General features: G+C 38.2%; 1 protein-coding gene across 8 annotated transcripts in view; it reads right to left on the minus strand.

The window, feature by feature from the left end:
* pbxip1b (pre-B-cell leukemia homeobox interacting protein 1b) overlaps window positions 1-19,577 on the minus strand; it is a 99,256-nt gene that overhangs the window by 75,298 nt on the left and 4,381 nt on the right. For 6 of the 8 annotated variants that reach the window (NM_001079956.2, XM_087285742.1, XM_087285743.1 and 3 more), the window contains 5 exon segments: window positions 9,503-9,619; window positions 10,234-10,277; window positions 13,421-13,645; window positions 16,058-16,358; window positions 18,078-18,290. In NM_001079956.2, coding sequence (NP_001073425.2) covers window positions 9,503-9,619; window positions 10,234-10,277; window positions 13,421-13,645; window positions 16,058-16,358; window positions 18,078-18,290 — 900 coding nt within the window. 8 annotated transcript variants of the gene reach the window in all.

The following is a 19,577-nucleotide window of genomic DNA, read 5'->3' on the forward strand; positions in this document are numbered from 1 at the left end:
CGCCTACTTCAACATTGTCATGTGGATGTGTTCAGGAGAGGACTTTTATCAACCATGTGAAGTTTCAGGCAGATCGGACATTGTGTGGTTGAGTTATAAGGACTTCCTGTTCCATGGCGAAGCGTTGAGGTTTGTCATGGCGCCACGGACACGCCCCTCTCCGAAAACTCTAGATCTTCACAATATATCATCGCTAGAGCTTTCAGATAACACAACCCAAATTTGGTGCTGATACGAAAAAATTTGTGGGAGGAGTTTGTTACACTGTAAAACATGTCATTTCCTGTGGCCAGCAGGTGGCGCTATAACTCTATCTGGATATCGGCATGTAAACGTGTTCAGGTCAGGACTCTTATCAAGCGTGTGAATTTTGAGGCAGATCGGATAATGCATGCCCGAGTTATAACGACTTCCTGTTTTGTGGCGAATTGTCAAAGTTTGCGAGGCCGCCACGGACACGCCCATCGACGAAAACTCTAAAGCTTCGCAATTTAACATCGCCAAGGCCTTTAGATGACAAAACCCAATTTTGGTGTCGATCGGATAAAATCCCTAGGAGGAGTTCGTTAAAATACAACGCTTGGAAATGGCAAAAACGCCACTTTTTCGCCGCAGGAAGTCAAAAATATCCGACTTCCTGTTGGGTTTGAGATATGGCTCCAAGAGACTTTTTCGTATGTTTTGGCATGTTTGAGGTGTGTGCCGATTTTCGTGCATGTGTGTGATTCGTAGATCGGGGGCTCGTCCGTTTAATTTTTCTAGGTGGCGCTGTAGAGTCATTTTGCCACGCCCACTTCCGAGACCCATATCAACCTGCTATTTACACCGCGTTTGGTGTGTGTGCAAATTTTCATGAGTTTTCGGGCATGTTTAGACCCTCAAAAGTGCCCCGATAGGGGGCGGAATAATAATAATAATAATAATTAAAGCTGCAAGCAGCGATGATAGGGACCTCGCACCCGGGCTCACCGCCGCCGGTGAACTCCGGATGACAAAGAACAGCGAACAATAATAACTTAAGCCGATATATGAAAAGAACCAGAGAAAATCACAGATTTATGCCTAACTTTCTCCTGTCAGTAGGTGGCGCTATGACTGTGTCTCAATATTGGCATGTAGATGTCTTCAGGAGAGGATTTTACTAAACCATGTGAAGTTTCAGGCTGATCAGACATTGTGGGGCTGAGTTGTAAGCCAAACTACCTTCTGCCAGCAGGCGGCGCTATGACAGACTCAATATTGGCATGTAAATGTGTTCAGGAGAGGAATTTAATCAACCATGTGAAGTTTCAAGCAGTTCAGACATTGTGTGGCTGAGTTATAAGCCAAACTTTCTGTTGCCAGCAGGTGGCGCTATGACAGACTCAATATTATTATGTATATGTGTTCAGGAGAGGATTTTAAACAACCATGTAAAGTTTCAGGCAGATCAGACATTGTGGGGCTGATTTGTAAGCCAATCTACTATCTGCCAGCAGGTGGCGCTATGACAGACTCAATATTATTATGTAGATGTGTTCAGGAGAGGACTTATATCAACCATGTGAAGTTTCAGGCAGGTCGGACATTGTGTGGTTGAGTTATAAGGACTTCCTGTTCCATGGCGAAGCGTTGAGGTTTGTCATGCCGCCACGGACACGCCCCTCTGTGAAAACTCTAGATCTTTACAATATATCATCGCTAGAACTTTCAGATAACACCACCCAGTTTTGGTGCTGATACGATAAAATTTGTGGGAGGAGTTTGTAACTCTGTAAATCATGTAATTTCCTGTGGCCAGCAGGTGGCGCTATAACTGTATCTGGATATTGGCATGTAAACGTGTTCTGGTATGGACTCTTATTTAACATGTGAATTTTGAGGCAGATTGGATAATGCATGCCTGAGATATAATGACTTCCGGTTTTGTGGCGAATCATTAAAGTTTGCGAGGCCGCCACGGACACGCCCACTGACAAAAACTCTAAAGCTTCGCAATTTAACATCGCCAAGGCCTTTAGATGACTAAACCCAATTTTGGTGTCGATCGGATAAAATCCCTCGGAGGAGTTTGTTAAGATACAACGCCTGGAAATGGCAAAAATGCCACTTATTTGCCGCAGGAAGTTAAAAATATCCGACTTCCTGTTGGGTTTGAGATATGGCTCCAAGAGACTTTTTTGTATGTTTTGGCATGTTTGAGGTGTGTGTCAATTTTCGTGCATGTGTGTGATTTGTAGATCAGGGGCTCGTCCGTTTAATTAATATAGGTGGCGCTGTCGAGTCATTTTGCCACGCCCACTTCAATATTGTTATGGGGATGTGTTCAGGAGAGGACGTTTATCAACTATGTGAAGTTTCAGGCAGATCAGACTTTGTGTGGTTGAGTTATAAGGACTTCCTGTTCCATGGCGAAGCGTTGAGGTTTGTCATGCCGCCACGGACACGCCCCTCTCCGAAAACTCTAGATCTTTACAATATATCATCGCTAGAGCTTTCAGATAACACAACCCAAATTTGGTACTGATACGAAAAAATTTGTAAGAGGAGTTTTTTACACTGTAAAACTTGTCATTTCCTGTGGCCAGTAGGTGGCGCTATAACTGTATCTGGATATCGGCATGTAAATGTGTTCAGGTCAGGACTCTTATCAAACGTGTGAATTTTGAGGCAGATCGGATAATGCATGCCTGAGTTATAACGACTTCCTGTTTTGTGGCGAATCGTCAAAGTTTGCGAGGCCGCCACGGACACGCCCATCGACGAAAACTCTAAAGCTTCGCAATTTAACATCGCCAAGGCCTTTAGATGACAAAACCCAATTTTGGTGTCGATCGGATAAAATCCCTAGGAGGAGTTCGTTAAAATACAACGCCTGGAAATGGCAAAAACGCCACTTTTTCGCCGCAGGAAGTTAAAAATATCCGACTTCCTGTTGGGTTTGAGATATGGCTCCAAGAGACTTTTTCGTATGTTTTGGCATGTTTGAGGTGTGTGCCAATTTTCGTGCATGTGCGTGATTCGTGTATCGGGGGCTCGTCCGTTTAATTTTTCTAGGTGGCGCTGTCGAGTCATTTTGCCACGCCTACTTCCGAGACCCATATCAACCTGCTATTTACACCGCGTTTGGTGTGTGTGCAAATTTTCATGAGTTTTCGGGCATGTTTAGACCCTCAAAAGTGCCCCGATAGGGGGCGGAATAATAATAATAATAATAATAATAATAATAAAAAACGGAGCAATTCCAATAGGGCCTACGCACCGTTTCGGTGCTCGGTCCCTAATTAAAGCTGCAAGCAGCGATGATAGGGACCTCGCACCCGGGCTCACCGCCGCCCGGTGACCTTACGATGACAGAGAACAGCGAACAATAATAATTTAAGCCAATATATAAAAAAAGATCTAAGAAAATCACAGATTTATGCCAAACTTCCTCCTGTCAGCAGGTGGCGCTATAACTGTGACTTAAGATTTGCATGTAGATGTCTTCCGGAGAGGAATGTTATCAACCATGTGAAGTTTCAGGCACATGGGACATTGTGTGGCTGAGTTATAAGCCAAACTACCTTCTGCCAGCAGGTGGCGTTATGACTGACTCAATATTGTTATGTGGATGTGTTCAGGAGCTGACTTTTATCAACCATGTGAAGTTTCAGGCAGATCAGAGATTGTGTGGAGATTGTATTTTAAGACAAACTACATTCTGCCAGCAGGTGGCGCTATGAAAGACTCAATATTATTATGTAGATGTGTTTAGGAGAGGACTTTCATCAACCATGTGACATTTTAGGCAGATCTGACATTGTGTGGCCGAGTTACAAGCCAAAATTTATTCTGCGAGCAGGTGGCGCTATTACTCTGACTCAATATTATTATGTAGATGTGCTCAGAAGAGGACCTTTATCAATCATGGGAAGTTTCAGGCAGATCGTACATTGTGTGGCCGAGTTACAAGCCAAACTACCTTCTGCCAGCAGGTGGCACTATGACTGACTCAATATTGTTATGGGGATGTGTTCAGGGGAGGACTTTTATCAACCATGTGAAGTTTCAGGCTGATCAGACTTTGTGTGGTTGAGTTATAAAGACTTCCTGTTCCATGGCGAAGCGTTGAGGTTTGTCATGCCGCCACGGACACGCCCCTCTGCAAAAACTCTAGATCTTCACAATATATCACCGATAGAGCTTTCAGATGACACCACTCAAATTTGGTGCTGATACCATAAAATTTGTGGGAGGAGTTTGTTACAGTGTAAAACATGTCATTTCCTGTGGCCAGTAGGTGGCGCTATAACTATATCTGGATATCGGCATGTAAACGTGTTCAGGTCAGGACTCTTATTAAACATGTGAATTTTGAGGCAGATCGGATAATGCATGCCTGAGTTATAATGACTTCCGGTTTTGTGGCGAATTGTCAAAGTTTGCGAGGCCGCCACGGACACGCCCATCGACAAAAACTATCAAGCTCCGCAATTTAACATCGCCAAGGCCTTTAGTTGACAAAACCCAATTTTGGTGTCGATAGCATAAAATCCCTAGGAGGAGTTCGTTAAGATACAACGCCTGGAAAATGCAAAAATGCCACTTTTTCGCCGCAGGAAGTTAAAAATATCCGACTTCCTGTTGGGTTTGAGATATGGCTCCAAGAGACTTTTTCGTATGTTTTGGCGTGTTTGAGGTGTGTGCCAATTTTCGCGCATGTGCGTGATTCGTAGATCAGGGGCTCGTCCGTTTAATTTTTCTAGGTGGCGCTGTCGAGTCATTTTGCCACGCCCACTTCAATATTGTTATGTGGATGTGTTCAGGGGAGGACTTTTATCAACCATGTGAAGTTTCAGGCAGATCTGACATTGTGTGGTTGAGGTTTAAGGACTTCCTGTTCCATGGCGAAGCGTTGAGGTTTGTCATGCCGCCACGGACACGCCCCTCTGCAAAAACTCTAGATCTTCACAATATATCACGATAGAGTTTTCAGATGACACCACTCAATTTTGGTGCTGATACCATAAAATTTGTGGGAGGAGTTTGTTACAGTGTAAAACATGTCATTTCCTGTGACCAGCAGGTGACGCTATAACTGTATCTGGATATTGGCATGTAAACGTGTTCAGGTCAGGACTCTTATCAAGCGTGTGAATTTTGAGGCAGATCGGATAATGCATGCCTGAGTTATAACGACTTCCTGTTTTGTGGCGAATTGTCAAAGTTTGCGAGGCCGCAACGGACACGCCCATCGACGAAAACTCTAAAGCTTCGCAATTTACCATCGCCAAGGCCTTTAGATGACAAAACCCAATTTTGGTGTCGATCGGATAAAATCCCTGGGTGGAGTTCGTTAAAATACAACGCTTGGAAATGGCAAAAACGCCACTTTTTCGCCGCAGGAAGTCAAAAATATCCGACTTCCTGTTGGGTTTGAGATATGGCTCCAAGAGACTTTTTCGTATGTTTTGGCGTGTTTGAGGTGTGTGCCAATTTTCGTGCATGTGTGTGATTCGTGGATTGGGGGCTCGTCCGTTTAATTTTTCTAGGTGGCGCTGTCGAGTCATTTTGCCACGCCCACTTCCGAGACCCATATCAACCTGCTATTTACACCGGGTTTGGTGTGTGTGCAAATTTTCATGAGTTTTCGGGCATGTTTAGACCCTCAAAAGTGCCCCGATAGGGGGCGGAATAATAATAATAATAATAATTAAAGCTGCAAGCAGCGATGATAGGGACCTCGCACCCGGGCTCACCGCCGCCCGGTGGCCTCAGCATGACAGAGAACAGCGAACAGTAATAATTTAAGCCGATATATTAAAAAAATCTGAGAAAATCACAGATTTATGCCAAACTTCCTCCTGTCAGCAGGTGGCGCTATAACTCTGACTCATGATTGGCATGTAGATGTCTTCAGGAGAGGAAACTTATCAACCATGTGAAGTTTTAGGCAGATCGGACATTGTTTGGCTGAGTTATAAGCCAAACTGCCTTTTGTCAGCAGGTGGCGCTATGACAGACTCAATGTTGTTATGTAGATGTGTTCAGGAGAGGACTTTTATCCACAATGTGAAGTTTCAGGCAGGTCAGACATTGTGTGGTTGAGTTATACTACAAACTACCATCTGCCAGCAGGTGGCGCTATAACTGTGACTTAAGATTGACATGTAGATGCCTTCAGTAATGGAATTTAATCAACCATGTGAAGTTTCAGGCAGATCGGAGTTTGTGTGGTTGAGTTATAAGCCAATCTACCTTGTGCCAGCAGGTGGCGCTATGACTGACTCAATATTGTTATGTAGATGTGTTCAGAAGAGGACTTTTATCAATCATGTGAAGTTTCAGGCAGATCAGACATTGTGTGGTTGAGTTATAATAACTTCCTGTTCCATGGCGAAGCGTTGAGGTTTGTCATGCCACCACAGACACGCCCCTCTTCAAAAACTCTAGATCTTCACAATATATCATCGCTAGAGCTTTCAGATAACACCACTCTATTTTGGTGCTGATACGGGAAAGTTTGTGAGAGGAGTTTGTTACAGTGTAAAACATGTCATTTCCTGTGGCCAGCAGGTGGCGCTATAACTGTAACTGGATATCGGCACGTAAACCTGTTCAGGTCAGGACTGTTATTAAATGTGTGAATTTTGAGGCAGATCGAATATTGCATGCCTGAGTCATAATGACTTCCTGTTTTGTGGCGAATCATCAAAGTTTGCGAGGCCGCCACGGACACGCCCATCAACGAAAACTCTAAAGCTTCGCAATTTAACATCACCAAGGCCGTTAAATGACAAAACCAAATTTTGGTGTCAATCAGATAAAATCCCTAGGAGGAGTTCGTTAAAATACAACGCCTGAAAATGGCAAAAACGCCACTTTTTTGCCACAGGAAGTTAAAAATATCTGACTTCCTGTTGGGTTTGAGATATGGCTCCAAAAGACTTTTTCGTATGTTTTGGCATGTTTGAGGTGTGTGGCAATTTTCGTGCATGTGCGTGATTCGTAGATCGGGGGCTTGTCCGTTTAATTTTTTTAGGTGGCGCTGTTGAGTCATTTTGCCACGCCCACTTCAATATTGTTATGTGGATGTGTTCAAGTGATGACATTTATCAACCATGTGAAGTTTCAGGCAGATCAGACATTGTGTGGTTGAGTTATAAGGACTTCCTGTTCCATGGCGAAGCGTTGAGGTTTGTCATGCCGCCACGGACACGCCCCCCTGCGAAAACTCTAGATCTTCACAATATATCATCGCTAGAGCTTTCAGATAACACCACCCAATTTTGGTGCTGATATAATAAAATTTGTGGGAGGAGTTTGTTACTCCGTAAATCATGTCATTTCCTGTAGCCAGCAGGTGGCGCTGTAACTGTATCTAGATATTGGCATGTAAACGTGTTCAGGTCAGGACTCTTATCAAGCTTGTGAATTTTGAGGCAGATCGGATAATGCATGCCTGAGTTATAACGACTTCCTGTTTTGTGGCGAATCGTCAAAGTTTGTGAGGCCGCCACGGACACGCCCATTGACGAAAACTCTAAAGCTTCGCAATTTAACATCGCCAAGGCCTTTAGATGACAAAACCCAATTTTGGTGTCGATCGGATAAAATCCCTAGGAGGAGTTCGTTAAAATACAACGCCTGGAAATGGCAAAAACGCCACTTTTTCGCCGCAGGAAGTCAAAAATATCCAACTTCCTGTTGGGTTTGAGATATGGCTCCAAGAGACTTTTTCGTATGTTTTGGTGTGTTTGAGGTGTGTGGGAATTTTCGTGCATGTGCGTGATTCGTGGATCGGGGGCTCGTCCGTTTAATTTTTCTAGGTGGCGCTGTCGAGTCATTTTGCCACACCCCTTTCCGAGACCCATAATAAACGTAAATTTTCGCCACTTCTGAGGCGTGTGCAAAGTTGCGTGAGTTTTCGGGCATGTTTAGCCCCTCAAAACCGCGATTCATTCCGCGGAAGAAGAAGAAGAAGAAGAAGAAGAATAATAAGAAACGGAGCAATTCCAATAGGGCCTTGCACCGTTCGGTGCTCGGTCCCTAATAATAATAAACGGAGCAATTCCAATAGGGCCTACGCACCGTTTCGGTGCTCGGTCCCTAATAAACGGAGCAATTCCAATAGGGCCTTGCACCGTTCGGTGCTCGGTCCCTAATAAACGGAGCAATTCCAATAGGGCCTACGCACCGTTTCGGTGCTCGGTCCCTAATAATAAACGGAGCAATTCCAATAGGGCCTACGCACCGTTTCGGTGCTCGGTCCCTAATAAACAGAGCAATTCCAATAGGGCCTACGCACCGTTTCGGTGCTCGGTCCCTAATAATAATAAACAGAGCAATTCCAATAGGGCCTACGCACCGTTTCGGTGCTCGGTCCCTAATAATAATAAACGGAGCAATTCCAATAGGGCCTACGCACCGTTTCGGTGCTCGGTCCCTAATTATATATACATATATATCAGACAGCTCTCCTGTTATTCTATTCAAATGCAATAATGACACTGTTTTTGGTGTTTAATACAGTAGAGATGCTTGAGTTAAAGCTGTCTACAGTATAAAGCGATAAATAAATTAACAAATTTACAGCATTGCAATATTTCTTAAAGGGATAGTTCACTCAAAAATTTGTGAAAAATCATCAAAAAAACAACTACTTTCATTCATTCATTCATTCATTTTATTTTCGCCTTAGTCCCTTTATTATTATGGGGTCACCACCACGGAATGAACCGCCAACTTATCCAGCATGTTTTATGCAGCGGATGACATTCCAGCTGCAACCCATTACTGGGAAACACATATAGACACTCAAACACACATACATACACCAATTTTGCAGCCAATTTAGCCAACCCAATTCATCTATAGCGCATGTCTGGTACTTATGGGGGAAACCGGAGCACCCGGAGGAAACCCACGTGAACACGAAGAGAACATGCAAACTCCACACAGAAATGCCAACTGACCCAGCCAGGGCTATAACCAGCGACTTTCTTGCTGTAAGGCGATCGCGCTACCTACTGCGCCATCCAAAACAACTACATGTACTATGCAAGTCAATGGGTACAAGTTTTTTTTTTATCTTTCTTCAAAATATTCTTATTTGAGAAGAAATAAACTAATCAAAGTTTGAAACCACTTGAGTGTGAGTAAATAGAGAGTAAATCTTCGTTTTTGGGTGAATTATCGCTTTAACTGCTGTTTTCTCATGCTTGTAATTGTGTTTATTTTATTATTGAGAAGAAAACACAGTACACATTTACATATTAATTTAATCAGCACTCTCAGCAGCTTTAGAGGCACCGAGATGTTCACTAATATGTTCACTGCTGTATTTACAACTACTTACAATTATTTACAACAATTTACAACTACTTTTTACCTTTAAATTAAAAATAGATAAGACGGTTGCTGTAAGCACATTAGAGCTTCAAGGGTTAATGATAGAGTCAAAAACAGTTGTTCATCTAAGGAACATTATACATTGACTTTAGTGCTTTATTTGCTGTTTATTTAGCACAGGTGTTTGTACCTGAAGCTGTGCCTGTAGAGCCAATATTTGCTGATCGTCCTTTGTGTGTTTGCTTAAAATGTCTGGAGGCTGAAGGCCAACAGGCGTGTCTCTGGAGTCTTCAAGATTCAGCCAATCCTGTCACACAAATACATTTGCAGCTTATATACACTGTTGAAGTCAGACTTTTTAGCCCCCCTGTTTAGTTTTTTTCCCCAATTTCTGTTTAACAAAGATTTTTTTTCAACACATTTCTAAACATAGTAGTTTTACAAATTCATTTCTAATAACTGATTTATTTTATCTTTGCCATAACGATAGTAAATAATATTTTAACAGATATTTTTCAAGACACTTCTATACAGCTTAAAGTGACATTTAAAGGCTTAGCTGGGTTAATTAGGGTAACTAGGCAGGTTAGGGTAATTAGGCAAGTTATTGTTTAACGATGGTTTGTTCTGTAGACAATCGAAAAAATATAGCATAAAGGGGCTAATAATTTTGACCTTAAAATAGTTACTAAAATTAAAAACTGCTTTTATTATAGCCGAAATAAAACAAATAAGACTTTCTCCAGAAGAAAAAATATTATCAGACACACTGTGAAAATGTCCTCGCTCTGTTAAACATTATTTGGGAAATGTTTTAAAAGAAAAACTCAAAAGGGGGGGCTAATAATTCTGACTTTAACTGTATATTACTGACTAAAATGTTACAAATAAAAAAAATAAGTAAAGAACAAATGATCTGACCTGATTTGGCGGATCCTTCAGCTCTCTAACATCCACATCTGCTTCTGTGGGGAAAAACACAGGAGATCAAGCACAAAAAAGCAAAAGAAAAAAATAAATCACTCACAACAAAGCATGTTTGATCAGGCGTCAACATTACAAAACAATACTGGTAAATGTGATGAACATAAAAAAAACTAACATGAAGCCATAACACCTGGGAGTCTAAGGATCACACAGAAAGCATGCAGTTCCAGCAGATATAAAAAAAAAAATAACATGCAATGTATGTGATCAAAATGACTTAAAAACATTTTAGATTCTTTCACATTTTCACTATTCTAACCAAATCAATTAATGTTTTTAACAGTTATTCAGAGTGGTTCAGAGCATCCGCATAACAACACAGGAAATTAAAGATGCTGTGCAAATAATTTCTAATGTGCCTGCTACGTGTTGCTAAACATCGTGAGACACTGCCAAAACAAATTTAGCCAGTTTCTCAAAAATCTAAAAAGTAACATATTAAATGTATTTCAAAATTAGTACATTAAGCATACAGAACAGAATGAGTCCATTCTTAAATATTTTAAATTATAAGTTAAATTAAAATTAAAGTATTAGAATATGGTGGTATTTAATAAACAAAGCATTGCATTTCCCTCTTAAATATTTGATAACAAAAATAGTAGTAGTTTAAAAAATGGGTTTTCAATATATTTTAGACCAGTGTTTCTCAACCACGTTCCTGGAGAACTACCAGCTCTACACATTTTGCATGTCTCCTTAACCAAACACAGCTGATTTAGATTATCAGCTCATTAGCAGAGACCAAAGGACCTGTAATGGGTGTGACAGACAAAAGACACATCCAAAATATGCAGTCCAGGAATGTTGTTGAGAAACATTGTTTTAAATTATAAAATATAAAGTCACAGACAGCATGGCTCTATTTACACCTAGTATTAAGATGTCTTTTTTTATCAATCCATGGTGAGATAAGTTTGAAGCATCTCAATAAAATCAAAATCCAAGTGGTCACAAGAGATGCATTTGAACATGTTAGTACCAGGTGGAAACAGTAACAAAGCTGAGGATTTTATTTAGCAAATATTCAGCAGCACATGCACTTTTTCAACTGCAGCAACCATCAACAAGCAAATTACATTGAGATAAAGCATCTCATTGCTCCATTCCACACACTCTCTCACACACACACACACCCTACCATCATCCGCATCCATGAGCACACCTGTGGAACAACAGAGTCTCAGACACAGGAACATATTCAAATCCACTCGCTGATATGAGACACTGCATACATATATTTATCACACACCATTTTATAATTAAAGGCTTAGTTCACCCAATGAAAAATGCTGTTTGTTTCTTTTTTAATTACTCACATCATTCAAAACCTTTAAACAGAACACAAATTAAGTGTTCTATAATTTATTTGAGATAATTTTGGGTCACACTTTATCTTGATGGTTCATTTGTTGAATTTAAGTTAATTTGCACCTACATGCCAACTAATTCTCATTAGATTTTAAGTAGACAGTTACATTTTACTTAGTGTAAGTTGATATGTACTTGAAAGTTTTAATAGTCAGTTAAACGTCTGTTGAAGGAGCAGTATCAACAGATATTAAGCAGACGGTCAACTAATACTCACATGGACTACCAAAAAAAAAGTGTTGCCTAATTTTGTTTTGTGACATTCGAAAGCTCTTATTCGCTATAGACGGCAAGGGTTGCAAGGCGTCCAGTCAAAAAATAAACCAAAAACATTGTCAAAACATGTTCAACTATAAAAATATCATTCAAATGTCACCAGATGAAGCTCCAAGAACATTTTTGTGCACCAAAAAAAACAAAAAAAAAAACTGCATATTTTATGTCAATGTTTTCTTTTTCTTGCCTGGGTGCACTTTTACTACAGGCAGTACAATGTATTGCGCAACATATAGCACAACAGGGAAACATCATATTGCCCATAGTAAATGTGCACCTTAATTTAATGCGAAAGACATACAACATGGAAAAAAAAACTTGTTTTTACAGAGTATTTTGGCACACAAAAGTGTTCTTGGAGCTTTATATGATTACAGCTAAACCAATGAAGTCACATGGAATGTGTTGACATTTCATTTTCTGGTCTTGAGACTGTTGCTGTCTGTGAAGGATGAGAGAGCTCTCAGTTTTCATCTAAATTATCTTCATTTTTGTTTTGAAGATAAACGAAGGTCTCAGGGGGTTAGAACAACATGAAGGTGAGGAATAAATAATACAATTTGCAATTTTGGGATGAACTAACCCTAAAGTTCTAGGTCAGGGGTGCCCATACCTTTTTGTATAAAAGGGCCAAAAACCAAATATCTCCGATAACCATGGGCCGAAGGTTAAAAACCCCAAACTACATTACATTACATTAAAGTTGCCAAGGTTAATTAACCTAATTTATTTTAGAATGTTTCAAAAAAAAAACAAAAAAAAAACATTACTTTACATCATATTAACTAATGCAGTATAACTTTTAAGATGATCACTTATTGCAATAAAAAACATAACAGTGAGAAGTGGAGTTCAAAGCTAAATACACTAGTCAAGCAGAATCTGCCTTTGCCTTACTTTGCTCACAAAAAGTCTCTGCATTGTCTCTATCCATCAGGTGACAGTATGTACATTTAAACTAAATCTGAATTAAATACAATATTGAATTGAAACATGTAATTTAAGTTAGCTTTTAACAATAAAACAAACAAAATGCTACATTAGATTTGAAATGACAATCTCTAAACCATCCCCATCACTTTTCCTCTCTTCTCATATGGGGTAGCGGGCCAAATCAAAGGTTTTCATGGGGCAACTTTGGCCTACAGACCCTAGTTTAGGCATCTCTGTTCTAGTTCAATATTTTGAGAAGTTGATTATTATAGCCCCTTTAAATGTGTCTGCCTATTAACACAATCTTTCATTTTTACTCATGGTGGACAATAATGGGATTTACAAACTCTTATCTTTATGCTGATGATAATATAAAACAACAATAAAAAGTTGATAAATTCTAACAAAAAATTGGTGATGAATATGATAATTGTCTTAGCATTTAACAACCGTCATCAATATATGATACATTTATCATTTGAATGTGTTACTACATAACAAATTTGTAATAAATCCAATGTAAAAGAGTGCTCATGCTTACCAGAGAAAAAAATGGTCCCAAGCCCTAGAAGAATGATAGCTGCGATGATACACTTGTTTAAAGTAAAGACCGTTTCCTCTTCTCTTTGAGGCGGCTGAAAGTCTTCCTCCTCCTTCTCTTCATCATCCTCTATCTCAGTCTTGTCCAAAGAGCCCAGGTGGGAGATCTTTCTCTTTCTTAAACCGTCTCCCTCTTTCCCGTTAGTTTCCAACACTTCCTTCGGCTCTACACGGAAACGGGAGATATGATGAAATTCAGCAGTTGCTAAAACCAGAGTATATACAGAAAAATACACAACTGTATTTTATGAGCAACTCTATTATACAGCAGGTTAGTAAAGCAGCCATATCACCTTTATTGATAGGAAGATGCTTTTAAGTGGACATTTTTATTTATGCATTCAACAGATGAATTACTCCAATGCAACTTACAACAGAGAAACAAAAGCTTTCTGCCAGGAGGCCAACAATATTCCTCATATACATTGCCAAGTCCATTTGACAAGAAGATTATGTGTGCGTTTAATAGCTAGAATTATTTGCACAAGTAGGACATGAACATTCTTTTTAGTCCCTGGAACATGTTATTAACCACTCGCTGTCTTGTGATTGTAGGGTTAGTGCTGTCTGGGGAATCAAGGCTGAGGCTCTATTTCTGGATCTCCCCACAGTCACGTCATTAGTCTGGTCTGCAGCTTCACCAATCCAGCAATAAACTAAGTAAGATGACTAAAACATGCCGGACTCAAGCATTTCTAAGCTAAATTATTTATACACTTAGACTAGCGTTCAAAAGTTTGGGGTCAGAGATATTTTCAAAAGAAATTGATAGTTTTATTTAAGAAAGAAGCTTTAAAAAGCGATAGTTCATCTGAAAATGTAAATTCTGGCATAATTTCTGACTTAATTATTTTTTGTTGTTGTTGTTGTTGTTGTTGGTGGTGGTGCTCCAAGGCCAGCCAAGAGACATAGTCCCTCCAGTGTGTTCTGTGTCTTCTCCGAGGCCTCATCCAGGTGGGACATGCCTGAAACACTTCCCTAGGTAGGCATCCAGGAGGCATCCGAAAAGGATGCCTGAGCCACCTCAGCTGACTTCTCTCGTTGTGGAGGAGCAGTGGCTCTACTCCAAGCTCTTCCCAGGTGACAGAGCTGGAAACTCATTTCGGCCACTTGTATCCGAGATCTTGTCCTTTTGGTCATGACCCAATGCTTTAATTTGATCGTTTTTACAAAAGCTTTCTTTTTTAATTACTTGACATTCAATTAATTAAAGAATCCTGAAAAATTATACACAAGTGTTTTCAAATTGATGTTATGACATTTTTCTTGAAGAACATATACGAATGATTCACTATAAGATCAATAAATCCATTTTTAAGTTATATAAATTGACAATATTACTATTTTTTATTTTAATATTTTTTTTATTTTTAAGTATTCTGATTAAATATTGCAGAATTCTTTCAAATACTTTTGAATGTGAACACAAGCTTAAAGTATCAGCTAAAACCAAACTATAATGTAGCCTGATACCATAGTTTACAATACATTTTTTTTTTTACATATTTGCAGTAAAAACGACAAACTGCACCATGATGCACCATCTTAAATGGATAGTTAAAAAAAAAAAAAAAATCTGTTATAATTTAATTGTTCTTCAGTTATCAGAAACCTGTTGGAATTGATTTCTTCCAACGAACACAAAGAAAGCCATTTAAAAAAATGTAGGGAAACAAAAGCCATTGAACTTCCATAGCATGTGTTATTTCCTGCTATGGATGTCAATGGTTACTGGTTTCAACATTATTTAAAATATCTTGTTTTGTGTTAAACAGAGAAATTAACATATTTGGAACCACTTGTTTCTGAGTAAATCTCTGAGTAAGTTTTCATTTTTGGGTGAACTATACCTTTAAACAGATTTAAAAAAATTAAGTCTATGTTTTGTGGATGCAGGTACAAGCAAATGTTTACTTAAACCAGAGGGAAAAAGCCATAGAGCATAATATACCCAAAAACGTAATCAGAGCGGACACACTGTGTGCATATTTTAAAATATATAAAAAAAACAACATTAATCAGAAATCAAGCTGTCAAGCTGCCGCCAGTCATCATGCACAACCCCATCCTTATAATCATCATCCCATTTCAGACCTGCCAACTGCAGTTAAGCTCCATTTTGACCACCACCGACACTTTAAAAAATATATACACATACACACAAATATAAGACATACACATACAAACTAGGTATTAAAAAACACAAAAAAAGGCACTGAGGAAAGAAGTATAACACTACCATTTTGGATTAAACATAAGGCTGGTCAACATGACAAAACTAATATCACAAAATAAGTCCTCTCATATCCTGATATCGATGTATTAGTTAAACACTGTATCACAAACAATGTACTTTGTAACACCGCAAAATAAATGACAGAGCATACTATGAAATTATAGACTTCTTATTTTGTCATTACAATTAATATTATAGTATATCACATTAATATAATAATATTAATATAATAATATTAATATTACATTATTGTATTATAATATGCTACACTTAAAATAAATGTCTGGCTTCAACTCATTTTAAATGAGTAGTGCGAACAAGCAGCTTTTGAACATTTCTCACCTTCACCTGTGCTTTTCCTCAGAGTTTCTTCATCTGATTTAAAGTGGTCTCTTTCTTTACACACTGAAGCAGGAACAGGGCTTGATCCAGTGGTGGGACTAATGTGAGAGTAAGAGTCAGAGAATGACTCTGCATCAGTGCCGGGACACGCTGGGCTCTCCAAGTGACCTGCAAGGGCATCTTGTTCCTCATGGTCAGGACTCCAGGAGCTAATGTCTTCAACACTAACAGAGCTGGGGCCTTCATTGACATGTGCTGCATTCAGCTGAGCCCGACCCTCACTTGTCTCTGGTGGCGTTATCTAGTAAACAGTTGGTACATTTAGTTTACATTTAACAATAAAGTAAATGGTATTTTTTTTTTTTTTGATTTTGTAAATTTCCAAATGCATAGTTATTCTCTCTTGAATGGATTCTAATCTTTTTTAAAAGCAGATGGTGCTATACTTTACAAAAATCCAAACTCTGCTTGCATTAGATTCCTTACGAATACCACTGAGAGTTTTTGCATTGCCTCTGACACAGAAATACTCCTTTACTTCTGGGATAAAAAAAAGAGTTAATAAATAATAATCATAAATAAAGTTTAAAAAGTTTTAAGTTAATTATAAAAGCTTTAATATAATAGACCGTGTATATATTAATCCCATGATATGAAAGCCAACGTCATTCAGCCAAACACACAAGCACTCTTTTTCATGAGCATTTGATTGTACAGTTAACTGGCCAAGAGAACCATATGCTGTTAAAATTTAAGCTCAGTCTCTTTTCAAGAGAGAAGTGATGCACTTTGAAAGTCTCAGTCATATTTTTTGTCACAGCTTCAAAGGACATGACTGTAGTGGACTGTAAAGTTGGGCAAACATGGCCATATTGCTAATATCTGATGTTTGGAAATATTGTAGTTCTTAAGAATGCAGGAAACCAGTCATTGATTTCCATAGTTTTTTTTTCTATTATGGATGTCAATGACTATTGATTTCCAACAGTTTTCAAAATATATATATTTTTAAATCATAAAAGGTTTGAAAAAGAAATAGGATTACGTAAATAATGAGTACATTTCAGTTTTGATATCATGCTTTAACTGTTGTGTTATAGTTTTTCTAGTTTTCAGCACTTAATGCGTTGAAAGAAAACCAGTCATCCTCTATATTTGTTTGTGATTCAATTTTGTGATCAGGTTCAGAAACATCCATATAAAGACTCATATTTATTAAACTCTCAGAAATAAAGGAGGAACCTTTTCAAATGATACACGCGTATAATGAAGTAATCCATATTGGTACATATTATTACCTAAAGGTGTAAATATTAGCACCTAAAGAGTAAAAAAAAAGTGTACCCTTTTAAAGAGATCAAACCAAGTGACAGCTTTCTTACATTTCGGGGTTCCCAAATGTTATTGAATATCAGGGAATTTTTTTATTCTCTGTCATGGAACATCAGAAATATTTGTCACTTTAAATTTTAATTTGCATTAATCAAAGAAGTGTTTTTTTCTACACTGTATTTTTATATCACTCTTTTTTGTAATTGTAAGGCTATTTTTAATAAACTGTCAATCATTTACATTAAGTCAAATGCAGGCACCAGACTGTACCTCAGAACTAAGGCTAACATGCCAGAAAAGCTTACATTTAAAGAGCTTTTGCCTTAGAATGTCCACTTTAAAGACTGGGTGTTAAAAGTAGATGTAAGAAAAGTTAAATATAAACTTTGCAAAGCTACCATTGAGCTATCAAATATGGAAAAGATAGCAGCCATGCAAAATTATATTCAAGCTAAACCTATTTACATATTATGCAAATCACAAAAGCAGCCTATCTGTTATTCGCCCATTAGATACCAAGAAAATTTAACTTCTCAGTCAGTAAAAGCCAGGGAATTTCTTATATCAGTTAGTATTAGTTAACATAGTGGTGCATGCCAAAATTTCTCACACCCCAAAAATCAAAATACAAAATTCTATGTCTATCAGGACCTTATATAATCTGAATTATGTATTTGAGAAAGAACACCTGAGTTTCCTGTGTTTTTTCTGACCCTTGGCTGAGAGCTGGGTCAGACTGAATCTGTGCTGATGTCTCAGTCTCTGGCTGGTGAGCAGATGCATCAGAGGAGTGTTTCTCCAGGTCACTGTGGGCCAATGTTGAGGGCTCAGGTGCTTTAGAGAGCTGCTCCTCCACCTTAAGACCTTCAGTTACTGGACTCATATTCTTAGCTCCAGACTCCTGCACATGGAGATGATTTCTGTCAGACAAGACTAGACCTCTCTATAAATTCTGCACTTTCCACTTGTGTATATACAGTTAAAAACAAAATGATTAGTTCCTGTGAACTTTTCATAACTTTTTAGGTATTTCCCAAATTCTGTTAAAAGGGGACCTATTATCCAAAAAAGTTTTATAAGGGGTTTAAACAAGATGTGTGGATATAACCAGCCTGTAATGGTAACAATTTTTTAATTATTTTTTTTGTAATCATACCTAATAAAAATTTGATTAACTTTTTCCCTTTGTACATGTCATCAGAGGGGAAAGCCCTACTCATGACTAACTCTTCCTCATTAGCATAAACAGACCTGAATGAGAAGCAGCCATCCGCCATTAGAGTTTTCACAATGTACCTGCTGAAGGTAATATCTGCGACTAAGTAGATTATAAATGTGGAGTTTTATGACGCACAAATAAACACTGTAGTTTCCAGGGACTTCATTCTTCTAAAACATTTTGATATATTCAGTTTTTCAGAGATCACATTAGTCTTGTTTTGAATCTGCCACAATGCTAACGCATACGTTTTTTGTGGCTTTGCCTTCTTTTGATAAGAGCACAGGCTCATTTGAGTTTAAAGCAACAGTTGCCAAAATGGCACAATTTTGGATCCAAGAATAAAAAGGGCAGTTTAAAAGCCTTAAATAAAACCCTATATGTGTGGTGTTTTAAGCTGAAACTACACATACACACTAGGGATATCAGATACTTATTCTGAATCTTGTAAAAAGAGGCATAATAGGTCCCTTTTTCATTTTTGTCCACATATTTTTAAAACATAATAGTTTTAAATAACCAAATTCTAATTGTTAGATTGCAAAACACTAGTATTCAACTTAAAGTGCAATTTAATAAGCTTAACAAGGTTAATAAGGTTAACTAGACAAGTTAGGTTGATTGCAAGTCATTGAACAACAGTAGTTTAGTAACCAACTACAAAAAAATATATATTAAAAGAGCTAATAACATTGACCTAAGCAGTTTCTATATTATGTTTATTCAAGCCAAACTAAAATTTATATAAAATTATAATATTGTAGGAAATAATCTAACGTTTTTTTTGCTCTATTAAACATCTCTTGGGATATATATGAAAAAAAAATTTACAAGATGCTAATAATTTTGCCTTCAACTGTATATTCTAATTAACTAATAACTTCTAATTTAGTAATGAAAAACATTCATCACAGTTGTATATTAAATTCACATATGATTCATATTTTCAATTTGAATACATTGATAGAT

Source organism: Danio rerio, chromosome 16, assembly GCF_052040795.2.
Source record: "Danio rerio strain M-AB ecotype USA chromosome 16, GRCz13ab, whole genome shotgun sequence".
In the NCBI taxonomy this organism is placed as follows: domain Eukaryota; kingdom Metazoa; phylum Chordata; class Actinopteri; order Cypriniformes; family Danionidae; genus Danio; species Danio rerio.